General features: G+C 34.4%; 2 protein-coding genes across 7 annotated transcripts in view; one reads left to right on the forward strand and one right to left on the reverse strand.

Annotated features, from left to right (window-relative positions):
• LOC105452479 overlaps positions 1-16,770 on the forward strand; it is a 31,302-nt gene extending 14,532 nt beyond the window's left edge. For all 3 annotated transcript variants that reach the window (XM_011693600.1, XM_011693601.1, XM_011693603.1), the window contains exon 30: positions 16,613-16,770. The gene's annotated coding sequence lies outside the window, so the exon portion shown is untranslated. The remainder of the gene's footprint in view (positions 1-16,612) is intronic.
• Positions 482-14,218, reverse strand: LOC105452477 (homeobox protein 2). 4 transcript variants are annotated; one of them, XM_011693596.1, is made up of 15 exons: positions 13,798-14,218; positions 11,667-11,837; positions 6,358-6,461; positions 6,204-6,264; positions 5,974-6,109; positions 5,610-5,891; positions 5,265-5,506; positions 5,056-5,175; positions 4,269-4,377; positions 3,256-4,183; positions 2,453-3,043; positions 2,218-2,334; positions 1,727-1,912; positions 1,487-1,632; positions 482-1,388 (listed from the first exon to the last, which is right to left on the reverse strand). In XM_011693596.1, exons 2-15 carry the CDS (start codon positions 11,778-11,780, stop codon positions 1,288-1,290), a joined length of 3,237 nt encoding a protein of 1,078 aa, XP_011691898.1. In that variant the 5' UTR covers positions 11,781-11,837; positions 13,798-14,218; the 3' UTR covers positions 482-1,287. The 4 variants fall into 4 exon arrangements, with proteins under 4 accessions (XP_011691898.1, XP_011691899.1, XP_011691900.1 ...); XM_011693597.1 differs by lacking the exon at positions 13,798-14,218 and adding an exon at positions 12,973-13,306; XM_011693598.1 differs by lacking the exon at positions 13,798-14,218 and adding an exon at positions 12,746-12,809.
• Positions 16,771-17,430: the final 660 nt, after the last annotated feature.

Consider the following 17,430-nt stretch of genomic DNA (forward strand, 5'->3'; position numbering starts at 1 on the left):
CCCAGAACAACTCTCTGGATCCGCCACTGACTAAACGCTTACATTTTATTAAATAATTCGGACTATAGTAATAACAGAGTGGTAACAATAGATTGTGTCATCCAAATTTATGATATATTTGACATGTGTAATTTAATTAACTTGTTAGAACTGTTTTTTCTTTGCTATACAATTATGGCTATAGAATTAAATAAAAAATTACGTCACAATCAGGTAAATAAAATTCATATTTAACAAAACAATGACGATAATTCTTGACTAATTTTTTTAGATTGCAAAGAAGATATTATGTATGAAATATATACATACATATATACATGCATATATAAAGATTAAATGATATATATGAAAAAAATGTAATACTTAAAATGACTATAAAGAAATCGTGAAAAAAGCAATAAATATCTTAACATAATTGAAGTCAAAGTAATTGTAAAAAAATTCGGTTTATTTAAAAACGTTCCAACTAAAAATTACTTAATTTTCGCGGTTGGAGATTGAATCTATAACGTGAAATCGTTTTAAAGTAAATTTATGTATCTCTATACTTCATTGCTTTTTCACGTTTCCGAAAATTTTGAAACATATTAAGGCAAAGCTTGCCTCTCGTCGCATCATTAACTTTCTAGAAACGTACAGTTAGCAAAGTTCATGATGAGTCGAGTTCGAAAATTCTCAACAAGATCAGGTACTTGCTAAAACTCGTTTACTTGAATATTTTCGATTATCCGTGCCATATTAAAAAATTGTATAATGAAATGCAATAAGAAAATTAACAAAATGTATAATTGTTTTTCAGAAAATTTAATAAGATTTGGCAAGCTGAGAAAATAAATATCTGACTAGACTAAAAAATCGGATAATCGGAAATTTCAAGTGTTCACATGCTCCTATAATATTTTACTATTTATTATTGTAAAGGAGCAGCACCGAAACACACTGTACACATAGATACGAGTGCGTATTTTTTTTTTCTTTCAAATTTAATTTATACATCGTGATCATAGACGTAATAGATGTGCGGTCCCTATTTAATTATTAATCTTAATATTTGCGATCCGTTAGAAAAAGAACACAAAATTAAAGCGTATCTCTTTTTAAATCGTTTCTCCTCGAGTGGGGAATGTAATAGAGGGAAAACTGATTTATAACCCTTTGTTATCATATCCCTTTGTTATAATATCAATAATCGTCATATTGATATTTTAAATAGAGACAGAACTATATTACAGATATGATCGGGATCGTTATTTAAATTATATTTAAAACAATTAGACAGTACGTATGTCAAACTTTTCGTTTACACATTTGTACTGTCTCTTTCAAAAGAATGTCGTAGGGCACATCACTTATATTTTGAGGCCTGGGTGAATTGTTTCCCATATTGTCTGTCAAGAAAATAGAATTGCCATAAGTACGAGAGGATAAAAAAAACTTTGGCATATTTATGTGTACGATACATTAATAATATAATTGAGTTTTTTACCAAGATCGGTGTACGTGGATTTGCAGAAGACTCTACGTCCCCCGAAAGATAGGTCGTATCTCGGTAAAGATGGATCGTCATTACCGTGCTCCACGGCACGGTACGCATCGGTGTTGTATTTAAAAGTGACGAAACCATAATTATCGCTGAAAATAGAATATCGCACACATTGTAGACGAGAGAATAGTACAATTTTATGAAAATAATATAAAACGAATTATATAGAGTGAAGGTACGTACCCACGTTCACGAAAATGTAGACTGATATTTATAACAGGTCCGAATGTCTCAAATCTTCTACGTAAATCAGCTTTGGTAATTCCTTCCTCTATGCGTCCTACGAATACCACTCTTCGTTCTTCCACTTCGCTTTGCTTCTCCCTGTCGTACCAATTGTCGTAGGGTTTGTGATAGTTACGTGGTGATCTACCAGAAACAAATTATTGATTAGCTCTTGACACCAGTTTTAAAAACATTATTTTTCAAAAGTAAGTTCTTATTTTCCATTTTTTTTAAATACGTATAATTTTATAAACATTTTAATAATAAGTTATAAAACATTGTGGAAAATAAGAATCTTCAATTAAGTAGCGATAACGCTACTTAAAATTGAACACATAAATTGTACAAAGAAATTTGTTAAATGAATTTCGATCATCCGATTTTTTAATCCAATCAAATATCCGTATCAATAGAAATTGCATCTGTGTATATCGAAAAACATATTTTACCTGTTTCTGTGGTCGTAACGATAGGCGAAGGAACGTCTCTCGTATCTGTCGCAGCTTCTTTCACGATTCTTCCTTTCGTGACTAGACGATCTGCCCCTTCTAAGACTCGAGGGAGACCTGTTAATCATTTTTATGAGAATTTTCAACATTTCAAATCAATCCTGTTCGCAAGGCTAAAACATCCTTAATCTCGTTCATTATATAATTCTAATTCCGGAATCAATTCTTTATTTACCTCGAACGACTGGAATAATATCGCCCGGAAGATCGAGATCTGGATCTGGAGCGGACACGGGAGCGAGATCTGGAACGTGACGAGTATTTTGATCTCGAGGAAGACGACCAACTGGTGACCGAGCTGCGTCGATGACTTATTGTTCGTCGGCGGGTGTTGCTACGTCGACGAGATCTCCTATTCCTACTGCTGCTTCTGCTTCTGCTTCGGCTTGTGCTCCTACTACTTGGATCACTGCTACTGCTTCTGTTCCTATTTCTAGCTCTGCTCTTACTTCTCCTGCTTCGACTTCTGCTTTTACTCCTGCTTCTGCTCCTCCTTCTATCCCTACTCCTTCTCCTTCGACTTCTACTCCTGCTTCTGCTTCTGCTTTTTGATCTGGATCGACTCGAACTGCTGGATACCCTTTTGTCTTTTCGCCCATCTTCACGATTATTCTCAAGTAAATTATCTTTCATTTTATTTTCCAAGACTGCTAGTTTCTCACTAGCGTTACATATATTAGCCGACTCCAAATTGCACTGTTTGTTTGAGCCGATATTGTGATCTTCGCTTTCGTAGGACTTTTGTTTATTCCTCGTACTTTCTTGCCTATTGTGATATTATAGAAATTATTATAATATAATTATTATATAATAATAATAATTATTATTATTATAATCTTGGAGTCCTGTCTGCAGTAACCGTTGCTGTCTTCACAGCCTTTCGCGCTCAGCTTGATAGCGACTGTTTTTATTTAACGTTACAATATACGTTCTCGCTTATTGTATTATTAAAGTTAATAATAATATTTAATACATTACCTTTTTTCATCGTTCTTCTCAAGATCTTCAACATTTTCCTTCATTGGGTTTAAAAATTCGAAGACAGGTTCATCTGTTCCTATTTTTATATCGCGAGTAGATGGTTTTGGCTTGTTTTTCTCTTCGATTATTTCTGATATTTTTTTCGTAATCTGAGTGTACTCTCTCTCACAGCAAAACGAAGCCTTAGGATTATTTCTATTGATCGGTACATTCAAATTAGTTGAAACATGAAAAATGGCCACTAATTTCGTTGGAGATGGTTTTGCTGTTATTTTGTTATTGCGATTTTTATCCTTCCTGTTATAATATTCGTCTAGATTTAAAATTTTCTTTTTTTGAGGGGCGTTTGTCTCTTCTTTTTTATACAGCAGCGTGTCTTCGGTATTTTGTACAATTACATTTTCTATTTTGTTATTTAAACTGTCTGTAGTGGTCACTATATTTTCATTTAAATTATTTAATGACGACTGTGGTGCGTTTGGCGGATTCTTGAGTACGGAAATGTATTGTGTTTTAGAAATCGCAATATTCGTTTTAGAGAGTACACTCCTATGCGCTTGTAGATCTCTCTGAATAATTCTGTTAGCTAGAGCTGAACGTATGACCGGAAGAGATGTGGTAGGATGTTCGGCCATAACATTTATATCTTTAACAGATGATGAATTATTTGATGAGTCATCATCTGTTTCAGGTTGTTTCGAAGGAGTCTCTTTTTGACAGTCTTTACTATTATTTTCGAGCCAATTATCATTGATTTTATTTTTTAAGACTGATAACTTCTGCCTTGATTTCTGACTAGCGACACATACATTAGCCAGCTCGGAATTGCATTGTTCATTCGAATTGACATTATTGTCATGTTCTTCGAATTTGTCCCAGTTTTTATTTTGGCTCGATTTTAATATGGATGTGTGTTTCGCATTTTCTGCAGAAAAAGATGGGCAAATTTTTAATGTCTTTAATAATAAAATGGTTTACTCTGTTATTGTTGGATTGTCTAACACACTTACTGTTGCTATTGCAGCTCATATCGTTAGTATGAAAATTGGCATTACAATAATCGTGATCCAACTGAATCGAAGTACTACTGAATGATCTACTGTTAACATTGTTCAATACCTAAAAAGTCGTTATAATTAGTAGTGAAATATTTTGCAATATATGAAACAAATAGCAGAGATGGGCATAATCGATTACTTTGGTAATCATGATAATCATCCAAATTATTTAGTAATCAGAAAGTATGATTATACAAAATATGATTAGTATGATTATGAAAGTATAATATGGTAATCATACTTTCTGATTACTAAGTAATTTGGATTAGACTAATCATGATTACCAAAGTAATCGATTACTGTAATTAAGATTATAGGAACGGCTTGAATAGTCGAGTATCGCCCTTTTTTTCAGAGTGAAAAAATTATTTATATTTTATATAAAGTTGATGTGAAATAAATATTTTTTTTAACATTATGTTAAATGTTAATTACTATAAAGTTGAGCGTAAACAATTAAAAAGAAATATTATTTGACACATTACATCTTTTATTTTTACCTTTTTTTACACTTCTAATAACTTTAGTAATTAAGATTATATTTATAATTATATAATAATATATTATATTATAAATAATTAATATAATGCAATTATTATTATAATTGAGAATTTTCTGTAATTATTACAATGTAATTGTAATCAGTAATGGATTACAAAATGCCCAACTCTGACAAATAGTACATGCACGCACATGCATATTTAAATTGTGCTATATAACATTTAAAGTAAGGACTTACTGTAGAACTTGTCTTCAAAACCTTGTTAGAAGGAGCTCCGTCTTGCATTCGTGCACTACGATTTTTACCCTGTATATTTGGCATAGCAGCAATCGGAATAGTTCTTTTACGTTCCAATGGCTAAAATTCAAGATAATTATAATTAGATCATCATTAGATTATACTAGCCGGCTTCATTAAATTATGAAAATATTCATTCAGATAATTACTTTTATTTTGTTGATTACGTTTTTGGATAAGATCGAGGTCTGTACAACTGTCGGTTGATTGGAAGCTTGGGAAACGGATTTCTCCGTTACGTCGGTCCGGCACTCTTGAGTCACTCGACACGTTTTGTTCGATCTCGTGTCATAAATGTGATTATTTTTGACGGTCGATTTATTGCACAGATTTGAATTTTCAGAAGCCTCAAATTTTTCCAACAAACTATTTACATCGACTGCTTCCAGAACTGTAATAAAAAATAAATATCTTATTATTAGCAACATATTACAATGCCAATTTTTATCTAATAGTTCATAAAGTTAATCACACATCTGAATTGACTTAAATACCTGGTACTTCATCTTGTGGTATAGTTTCAACATCTATGCAATCTTCTTGTTCCTCTGACTTAATATTTAAATTTATTTTTGTAACTGAATCTTTTCTTTTATTTTTGCGTTTTGCATTTCGAGTTTTTCTCTTATTTAGTTCGTGAGTTAATACAGGCAGAGTTGTTGGACATTTAAATTCTGTTTCCTGTATTTCTTCTTGTACAGTGTTAACCTCTATGTCCGTTTTTACTGTATTATCAGTTATTTTAAATGGTATAATAGAATCTTCTTTAATATTAACTATAAAAAAAAGGTTTGCTCTTTATTTTTATGAAAATTAACAAGACGATAAAAAAAAATTTAATAATCATTGATAACAAACCAGTTTGTTGTTCTTCTTCTGTTATTATTGATTCAGAAGGATTATTATTTATTATCTGCAAGCTATCTACGTTAAAAAAATGATTTGCTATAAGAGACCTGTAGTAGTTGCAACGCTGTTTGGAAATTGCATCAATCTACAAATTAAAAAAGCATTTTATTATAACGCATAATTTTAAACAATGCAATTCATATACAATATTCGTTGTTAATTATAAAGAAAAAGCTTGCCTGCGAATCTGACATAAGTGTGTTGCTGGGATAGCGTTGCGGCGAATGCAGATCCGACAAGCTACATTTACAAAATAATAAAATGTACTTACATCTCGTACATATGTTACAATGATCATATTATAACGTTCTTAAATAAGAAATGTATACTTACAATACATTATTGTATAAAATGGAGTTGTCATATGCAATGACACTGTAATCATCTAATTCTTCTAAGTCATGGCTAGCTACATTCACCGGCATATCTTGAATTGTCTGCGATAAAATTTGAATTTTTTAATAATGCAAATGCATATTTATTAATAAATAAATTAATATAATGCTTTTTTTTTCTTTTTTTTCGTCTCTATGTTAACATATTTAAATCTTTTTTTTACTCTTTTCCTTATATAATTGATTATATTTCAATTTTTAATTTTGTAAATACACTCTTTCTCGATTTTATATTTTAAAATTTAATTTCTTTTAGTTACTTTTTAATTATCCTCTTGTAACTGTGAAAAGACTATATATTCAATATCATTTTTAGATATTTAGACATATTCAAAATTATTTTATAAGCCTAACTCAAAATGTGCAGGAAACAATCTACTCTCTTTTTAAATTAAAAGAATTTATATTTCCAAGTGCCTCTTAAATCTATAACCATCATAGTATATTCAAGTATGAAAATACATATACAAAGTTCTAAAAGAAATATTCAATATTTTAGAAAAATTCAATAAAAACGTACTAAATAAAAATTTCAGTTAAACGTGCAAAAAGAAAAACTACCCTGATTCCAGTTTAATGCGATTATTAGCATATATATAACTATGCACGTCTGTATAAAAGCATTTCTAATTCAAACTAATTCATTTTCAAGTGTTTCCTTAAGTGACTGAATAAATTTCGTGTTTAAATTTAATATTTATTGAATTTTTCTTCTCTCATCAGATGTGTTTAGCAAAAATACAACGCAATTATTAATTATTAAATTTTTACCAGACAAATTCGCACAAAATGTATGCACACGGAAATGAACTAAACATGTATCTAATGTAAGAAGTGTTTGATGTAAAAAAAAAACATAATCCCCAGCATTCTGCTTCAGTCCTTTGCGGTCCTTTACACAAAGACGGTTTAAAAAAAAAAACTCGATTTGCAAGAATCCATTTAAACCGGGGCGCTTAACGGGACTGTCAGACCTTTGAAATGACCAGAAAATCGATTGTTGAATTTGAACACGTTGCATGCCAATCACCGACAACTCCGAACACTTTTATTTTAACGCCTCTACATTGATCACTTGTGACTACAAAACTCAAAAATGCAGAAAATTCGTAAAAAAACATTGATAACTGTGTAAATATAAGTAATAGTATAATGAATGTATTACATATAATAATTTTGCAATTATATAATATTTTGTTGAAATATAAATTTAATAGTGAAAATTTTACATTGGGTAGAGATAAGCGAATTAGAGCCATTCAACGTGTTAATAATATTTAATAAGATAATCCTTTAGGGAAAAAGCAGAAAGGCAAAATTCGTCAGAAAGGCAAAATTTACCGTACCTGCGTTATATATAGATATATTGACTGCACATGTTTAAGCTTTGTGTCCACGATGTTAGAAATCAGTTCGAGATTTCGGACGGAGAGAAAATTGATCCATCGCATTTGAACAGTTCGGCCAATTGACCAATGCGATTGGTCAATTCTCTCTCCGTCCGACATCGCGGACCGATTTTTAGCATCACACAAGGTTTCAAAAGCCTTTTACTATTGTTGAAGTAACTGTCTTATGAGAGAGACAATATCGTTAAGAAAGAATATCTTTTATGAAAACGAATAGAAAATTCCTTCCAAACTTTTATGATTATAAATGACTGTATCGTGACGTTTTACAAAGACACAAAGAATATCTTTTACAAAGAATATCGATTGAATGAAAGAGAATAGCAAATTCCCTTCAAATTTTCATGACAATCGAATGAACACAATGTCAAAGAATCCTGCAGGGAACTTGTGCAGGTAGCTATAATAGATATATAATCTTCCGTCGAAAATCGGGCAATCTTTTTATAGGTACAGTTGATTTTTTAATTTTTAAGAGAATGAATAGATAGCGAGAATCGATATCCCGCTCTCAAAAAAGCTTAATGTTGAAATTGTGTGTGTACAAAGATATCAGTATGCAGTTGTTTGTTTTAATACAAGAACGAATAGAAATTGTGCCATGTGCCCTCAGCGATCATATTGCATGGAAATATTTTCAGCAAATTAAAAATATTTTTTGTTGGTATCTTTTTGATTGTTAATTACTACATTTCATGGTAAATATGCGACAGAGCGAGATCTCTAGAACGTTAACAGCTTCTTCACACGCTTACTCAAGAAACTGATTATTTTTTATATTTCTCCCACAATCAGCTTTTTAAAATCAATATTCTTTTTCATATAAATTATCCTTTCTAAAAGATATTTTTCCATTTTTTCGATATCAATATGCCATCGTCGCGCATCTAAAGATATTTACATTAAATCATTATATTGAAGGTCAAAAAATACATTAATATTTATGGACTTTCTGACGAATTTTAAAATTGTATTAAAGCTTCTCGGTAAACAAAAATACATATACGTTTAAATTTTAAATAGACATATGTAAAATTTGTTTAAAAGATATGAAAAAATAAAAGAGTAAATATTTAGATCAAATCATTATCACATTGAATGCCAAATCTAATTCGCTCGTCTCTGCGTCAGAAATGTTCTCTATTAGATTTACATTTCGACAAAATATTACGTAATTGAATTATCATGCATAACGTGTTTATTAATTTAGATTACATCAATATTAATTATATTTAGAAAATTATAAACGTTATTATTTTATAAGTTTTCTGCATTTTAGCTTAGCTGGCGCCAGCCACTGGTGACCGACGCAGCGCTATTAAAAGTTAAAATGTCGGTCACAGGAGACATTTTCATCGGTAGCAAGGCATTCATCGTGTTAAAAGCTAAGCAAAGGAAATAAGAACATTCAAAGAACATGGACACGATCAAACTTATTCACGATTAATTTCCAAAAAAATTTCCGAAATCGTTTCGAATTATCAGAAGCATTTCGATGGATTGCTATTAACATCGTTTATAAAATTAGGGAGACATGTTCAAACTTTTGATTTTCTTAATCAAGGGGCTATGTTCATCTAGAATTAAAACAATCAATTTTACAAAAATATTTTTTCAAGAGTTATAAGTTTTCTCAAGAGACTGGAAAACCTCGTCTTAAAATTCTCAAAGATAACATGGGTCGAGTTAGAATCGGTGCGCAGAAATTTTTGTGTTTTTTCCCCTTTTTTTGTTCATTTGACCATTACGCTGGATTTCCCAAGCCTATTTATATATTGTGTACAGAATGAACGTTTCTATTTCGATAAAAAGAAAGAATGCATATACTTTCACTTATTTCTCAAACATATGGTCATGATAAATAATTTGAAACCGAACACATATTTCCTAAGAAATATATATAATCTGTATAGAATTTTAAATCTACCATGCAGCATTCTTTCTTCGAAGACTGTCCTCTTTCATTTTTTTCCCCATACTTTGAAAATAAATTTTAAAAATGTTCGCCTGTTTAAACGTGTATATGTACTTTCACATTTACCAAGAAAATTACTTCAATACAATTTTAAAATTCGTCACAGCAAGTTCACAAATATTAATGTATTTTTTGATCTTTAGATAGGTATTCTATAATAACTTGAGAAAACATTGCAGGAAAATTGCTTCCGCTGTTGAATGAACGGCGAAAGTATTCAGATAATGGAAAGCACATTCAAAAATCTTAATAATGGTGAAGATGAAAGGAATTTCGTCTATAAAAAGAATAAAATAAAAAATCGGTATCTAGATAAAATAGGAATTTTATCTGTTTTATGATTTAAATTCCTTTTCATTTTATGCCTTTGTAGACATTATAACTTTTGTTGGTGTAGTAATTTTATCTAGGTATCGGCTGCTTTTCAAATTTTCTCTTTTCATTTTCTAGATTTTGACAACGTTCATAGATAAACTTCATTATACCGTATCAAAATCTTTCAAACGTGTGCTTTTCATTATCCATACACCATGTAAATAAGGAGAAACTGAATGATTTTGTGCTTCATTCATTAATTCCAATAGTGATTGTTAGCATACAAACTTAAAGAAAAAATATTTCAGTCTATAAACAATTCAAAACAAGCTATTACGTGCAAAACATAAAAATTGAGATCATTTTTATTTTAGAATGTTATATCTTTTCCATCTTTTCATACATATTTTGATAAGTGTGATGTATGAAACAATATCCTCAAAAATTATTTAAGTTAAGAGAATTTAAAAATTTTTAAATGGAGAAGAAATTATATTATTATTTTTAAAACAAATTATTTTCTCACATTTTGAGTTATCTAAAATTCCAAGATATGTCAGAATATTTAAAGGGGGGAAAAAAATTAAATATATAGTCCTCGCGTTGATCAAGATACACGCAATCCGTTTGCGATCGCGTAATTTTCGATCGAATAAAAGTTTTTAAACAGTCAGCATTATAATTATATAGTCAGCATTTATAAATTTAACTCCGATCTTGTCTTAGTGTAGGAAAGCTTATACCAAATACATATAACTGAAAATTAATATTAATACAAATCGCCGAAACAATCAAATAAAAATAATATTTTCAATTGATAAAAACATATTTTCATTAATATTATATTGAAATAACAAATTAAACGATAAGATTATACTAACTAAAATGTATAAATGAATGCTTTATCGCTTTTCCTTATAAAGACTCTCTTACAAGACTTCCGCGAACAGATCAGAAAATACCAATTATCACACATACAATTTACTTATCTCGACGCGCAGTCATGCGCGTTAAAATAACATAAAAATTGCATACGTGAATGCTAAACTACATAATTGTCCACTTAAAACGAAAAATACACTAAGTAAATATAGGAAACAAATAGAATCAATTTTCCGAAGAAGTTTAAAGATGGTTAGAAAAATGATCTAAAAAATAGTTTTAAAAATGTAACAATTCAGAATATAATATTTACTTTCAAGAAAAACTGATTCTGTTACGAATGTGTTATATAGCAGCTTTTTGCAAGATTGCTTTACCGATGGCATTTAGGCAAAATTAAATATAGGAAACAAATAAAAATAAACAAAATTTCAAATTTTCTAAAGAAATAATCTAACAATATTTAAAAAATGTAATAATTACTTTTCAAAATAAGTATTTCAAGGAAGACTTAAGTGTTAATTTTGCTGCATTAGGGCGAGGGGCCAGCCCGTTTTCTCGACAGCGAGATTAGAACTGTCACGATAAATGTGGGAAAAATTAATTTTTCCATAACGTTATCTCTAGACGCGAGCCGCGCAAGTGACATCTGGCAAAAGCCCTTACCTCGTCGAGGTCGTTCTCGTCTAGCTTCTCCACGGCTAAGAGCTGATCCTCGGGGAACAATTCCTCCTCGCAAAATACGCTATATTCACTTTCCATCTTGCCGATACCCTCCATCGTTCTGAGTTACCTAAATCGTTCAGCTCAGCCCGTCAACTCGTCACCTTGCGTTATCTGCGATACAAACAGCACAAACTGAGAAAACATTACCACTCGTGGCTGACCGACGACGCGGGGGCCGGCCCGTCGAGCAGAGCATTACGCGAGCGACATATTCGAGCGCGCTGCCAAGCGGGCCGCGAGCCACGCGCTTTTAATTCTAGGTTATGTTACCACAAAGGAGGCGCCGACGGGAAAGCACGTGGCGGCTCGCGGGCTTGACATTCGCTCGGGGGGGAGACGCGTTTTACATACGAACGTCAGGCGACCGGATATGAGCGCACGGGATCTGCCAAAGAGCGGCGAATTTCGCGATGCGATTCGCGACTCCACGTACTCGCACGTTGCGCGGCGGTTCGCCGCGTCGACGGACGCGAGTCAGCTCCAGCTGGCGCGGCAGGGAGACTGTCGATCGACCGCGATACCGTTAGCCTAACCGCGCGCGAGAACGGAAAGTAAATTCGCGCACGACGACACGCCCCGGACTAAATCTGCCGAAGAGCGGCGAATTTCGCCGTCGCGGTTCGCGTCCACGTTGCACGGCAGTTCGCCCGGCGTGCCGACCCGACCCGACCCGCGAACCAGCTGGTGGCGGCGGAAACCGCCGATCGGCCGCGATATCGTTAGCCTAACCGCGCGAGAACGGAAAAGTAAATTCACACACGACGACACACCGATCAAACTTGCACGACGCCGACCGTCGTCCGATGGGCTGTTCAAACGATACTTCGCGGATGCACGAGGGAACGCGTGGCTCGAGGATAGCCTTCTTGAAGTCTGCACGGTTTGCACATGGAAGGAAGGAGGGCGTCTCTCTCTCTTTCCTTTCTATGCGTGCGCGAGGAAGAGAGACACGGATACGCACGCGTATGCTCAACTCAATTCCTCGCCTCGTCAATCAAAAAATTACTGAGAAACATTACTGTGGCTGATTGACGACGCGACGGCGTCCCGTTGGACAGCGTTTTACGCGAGCAGCGTATTCGAGCGCGCTGCCAAGCGTAGGACGCAGCGAGCCCCACGCCAGTCGCGCCACGCGCTTTTATTCTAGGTTATGTTAACCAAAGGAGCGCCGCCGAACGGGAAAGCACGTGGCGGCTCGCGGACTTGACACACTCGCGAGCGGCGTGAGACGGGTTTTTATACGAACCTCTCAGGTCGCGACCGGGTGCGAGCGCACGGGATCTGCCAAAAGAGCCGGCGGATTTCGCGACGCGAGTCGCGTCGGTCGCGTCCACGTTGCACGTCAGTTCGCCGCGCCGACGACGGGCCGCCGGACCCGCGAGCCAGCTGTGGCGGCGGAGACCGCCGATCGGCCGCGATACCGTTAGCCTACCGCGGAAACGGAAAGTAAATTCGTACACGACGACACACTGCAGGTGAACTCGCGCGACGCGACCGTCGTCCGCAGGGCTCGATGACACTCGGACGCGAGACTCCTGATGCACGAGCTACGAGGGAGCGCGTGGCTCGAGGATAGCCTTCTTGAGGTCTGCACGGTTTGCACATGGAAGGAGAGCGTCCCTCTCTCTCTCCCTCTTTCTCTTTCCTCTCTATGTGTGCGCGGAGAAGAGAAAGAGAGAGACACGTGTACGCACGCGTATGCGCGCCCGTAGTGTACACGCGAATGTATACGTGTATTCGCGTAACGAGTGAAAGGGGGAGAGAACAGAGAACGAGATAGAGATAGAGAGAGAAAGAGAGAGAGAAAAGCCGGCTAGCCATGCTCGAGCCCAGCTTTTGCCTACGCCGCGTCAGGCACCACGCCTGCCACGGGGATCAGCGGATGATGTTCCGCGAGGATGCCATCCGGCGGCTGAGCTGATACCGTCGGCGGATTACCCGGGACGAGGCACGCGCGCGTGCCGCCCGTCTCGGTGTCGTCGCGGTACGTCATCGTTTCGATCGACACGTTAACGCCATGCGGCGGGCAGCGCGCGTCAAATCGGTCAAATGGCAAAGTGCTGAGACGAACCTCTGAGACTCGAGAGCGGTGAGTCAGTCGCGTCTGTAATTCCCAGCAGAGGACGGGCTCCGGGTGCCACCGGGACAACACCACGTTCGCATAACACACACACTGTACGCGCTGGACACCACGTTCGCGGATAAGAGCGGGAAAAAAAAACGCTGCTCGCGCGAAATACGTGCGAATTTCGACCGGTAGTCCCACACGGATACACGTGATCACCACGTTCGCGACACTCGGGCTCCACTTGCCGCTGAACGCGATTCACCAACCCACGCGTATCCCACGCACACGCACGACTCCTTCTTGTGAGACTACGGGACTGGCTGGCAAGATGGTCACGCACACATTTTATACCCGCTTCGTACGTTCCGTGCGCGCGCATCCGTGCAGCTTGCGAGAGGATTTTCCCGCGAAGGCGGAATGGACTTTTGAACAGTGCCTCAAATAGCGATTTTGTGAATGATTCTGTAAGTAAGTAAGCAATCGATGTAGAAAGTAAAATCGACACGCCCGATTCCCGTTTCCTCTTGGGAAAACGAACGGTCGAAAGAAAGTACATAAAACGAGCCTGGTTGTCAGTCATGTTACTTTTTCTTCAGAGCGAAAATGTGAAAAGTGGAAACACCGGCAAGACTGTTAAAAATATCTTTCATAAAGTGTCGTCGGTGTTTTCACTTTTCACGTTTTCGCTTTAGAGAAGAAGTTACGTAATCGATGCCCTGATTGAAAAATATACTCAAGAAAACTGGCAAAAACGCGCGCTTTTTACGATTAAATGATACATAATAATAAAAACTTCAAAAATTTGTGATTAAATGATACACTTTTTAAATGCTACATTAAACGGTAATAATATATAGTTTGTTACTTTTTCAAAACTGTTGACTTATTAAATATTGATATATATTGCGAGTGTAAAGGATAGATTTATCCACCATCTATTTCAAATGTACGATTATACAAATTATACTTAACAATATAATAAAATTATATTTACAAATGTACTTAAAAATTAGATCAGAGAAAGATTCCCAGAGATATTCAGCACTTGAGATGTCATTGGCCAAAAGGAATTGACTCGGTAATTGCGCAGTAATTTTTTACAAGAGATTAATTAACATCAATTAACATTTCATATATACATTTAATAATAGACAATTCGGTCCAAATAACTTGGAACCATCTTCAATATTACATAAGTATTATATAAGTCAAGGTGGCAATTATATAATTATTTTATTTCAACGTAACAAGTATCTAGGGAAATAATGTAATAAATAATTATAAAAGTAAATACTTCAAATCCTTTAGAAAGTTTAAGATCTTACGAAGATCGGCAGTTTTTAATAATTTTAAGAAAATAATAGGATTGCTACACAGTATTATTAACATATAAAATACTATTAATATATAATAGTATAAATCATATAAGAAAAAATTAAGAATGAATAATATAAGAAAAATGAATTTGCAATTTATAAGTTTTAGAAGAGGTTGTTTATATTGCAATCTAATATGAATAAAGATTTTTTAAAAGATAATTATCATACTTCTTTTAGTAAATTAATTAAATCTCCGGTTGTCGAGCGCTGAATTATGTCACATCTCGCCGCGCGATTGCATTTGGCGGTGAATCGTGCTTATTCGACGATTTTTAGTCATTAATTTCTCATAAACTAGGTACTGAGGAAATTATAAAATGATAGAGAATTTTTCGATTTAATTTAATTTCCTCTACTTGCCCACGAGCGCTTTATCATTTGGTGCCGGACACCCTGTATATATATGTATATATATTACTTCTGATCATTCAACATAGCCACAATTGATTTTTTCCTTGCCTCTCAGGGTACATACATATATTATAAAATTATTCGGAATAAATTTCGTTCGAAATTATTCAATTATTTTCTAAATTTTTTTTGTGTTTTCTAAGGAAAAACGAAATAATTCCAAATCTATTCCGAATAGTTCTATATAATACGTGCCCAGGCTTCACTGCTCTCGTCCAAACTTATCATGTGCTCCCTCCATATACCTTCATCGCTCACGTACATATATTTCCTTCGTTTCTAATTGCAGCGGTAGCCACAGGGTGCCGCACCATGCCGCTGGTAAAGCGTAAGTTTCACGAAAAGCAAGATATTTGAGCAACAATCCCTAAAGTTAGATGTCGCCTGCGGCAAAACGCTCGCCCGGGTTTATCAAAATTCAAAAGCATAGCAGAATATCCAATTATTAACAATAAAGTATTGGAAATTAATATAAGATTATAATTTTGAAATTTCGATAATATTTGCTATCATCGTGATTTATTAAGATTTAATTGAATTATGTTGCGTGCATTAAATGTTACCGGAATAATCACGAGATGGCATTATAGGGATTATAACAGAGATTAGATGTAGATTTATATACATATGTATTATTCGAATAATATATATATGTATATATATATATGTATATTGCACATTTACTGCACAAGTTATTATACTGCACAAAGCGCGATATAATTATAAGATAATTTTTTTTATTGATTAATATTACATATCAATTACATTGCATTATATTTAAATATCGATAACATGCCGATAGACCGAATTAGTCACATATACATATACGCATTAACGAAAGAATTGCCGTGTTATTTAATGTTATCTAATTGCTTTATGTCTGAGCAAATATCTGGACAAATAAATAATTATGCTACGATCTTGTTATCTAATCAGACTTTCCCATGTACTTTAATCCATAGATTAGATTATGTTATCGGAATGTTTCGAAAATTTAAAAAATTCCAATCTCTCTTTAATTATTCCAGGAATCGCGATATTAAGTGCCAAATGAAATGCCCGACCGTATATCGCCTGATAGATCAAAGACACTTTGAAAACTACGATGCGCCATTTATAGTTAGTATATAATCGTTACAATCGATGTAACGTTATATGACTCACAATAAACGTTGTAAAATTTGTATTGTTGTGTTTTATTAAAGTGCGCGCGCAGAGCAGAAAGTTAAAAAGTATTACAAGCCGGGGTTTTTTTTAGAAAGCTATAGACAGCAATAGAATTTTTTTTGCCTTTATGTTTTGTTTCGTGTTTTATCTAAGCTTCAGATCTTTGTGGCCTTTCACGTGTTACCGTTGTCATTCTTCAAATAGAAGAGAGCAGGCAAGAACGCAAGGCTCTCATTTTTTTTTTCATATTCTCTTTTAGAACCAGTTTTTCCGCGCGAACAAAAGCGCTAATTATAAGAATCAAGAATGGAGAATTAATATTTTTCATAATTTTTTTCCTTCATGCAATTGACAACAGAATGAAAATAATTGATTGATAATCTTATTTTTTTGTTAATTTAAGTAGTGACGGTTTTTCAACAGTCATACTTCTAATTTGGAAGTTTTCTGACCCTGCAGTAGGAATCAGATAACGGTCTTCGAGTTTTTGAAAAAAGATATCATCTACAATGATCCCAAGTCACGATGATGCAGACCATGAAATCTTCAGGTAAAAGAACAAACTATTTTGTTGTTATATTGTACAATGGCATATATGCATATTGCAATATTTAATATTTCTACTTTACATAAACGGTAAAATAACTGTTGTACAATTTTTGTTTGTATATAAAAGTAT

Source organism: Wasmannia auropunctata, unplaced genomic scaffold (assembly GCF_000956235.1).
Source record: "Wasmannia auropunctata unplaced genomic scaffold, wasmannia.A_1.0 LD336031.1, whole genome shotgun sequence".
Lineage (NCBI taxonomy): Eukaryota > Metazoa > Arthropoda > Insecta > Hymenoptera > Formicidae > Wasmannia > Wasmannia auropunctata.

Excerpts from the sequence above, each read along its gene's own strand:
- LOC105452477 (XM_011693596.1), bottom strand. The coding sequence starts at position 11,780 with ATGGAGGGTATCGGCAAGATGGAAAGTGAATATAGCGTATTTTGCGAG. Across the intron at positions 5,507-5,609 it reads ACCACAAGATGAAGTACCAG|TTCTGGAAGCAGTCGATGTA; the intron begins GTATTTAAGTCA and ends TTTTTATTACAG. Across the intron at positions 3,044-3,255 it reads GAGAAGAACGATGAAAAAAG|GCAAGAAAGTACGAGGAATA; the intron begins GTAATGTATTAA and ends ATATCACAATAG.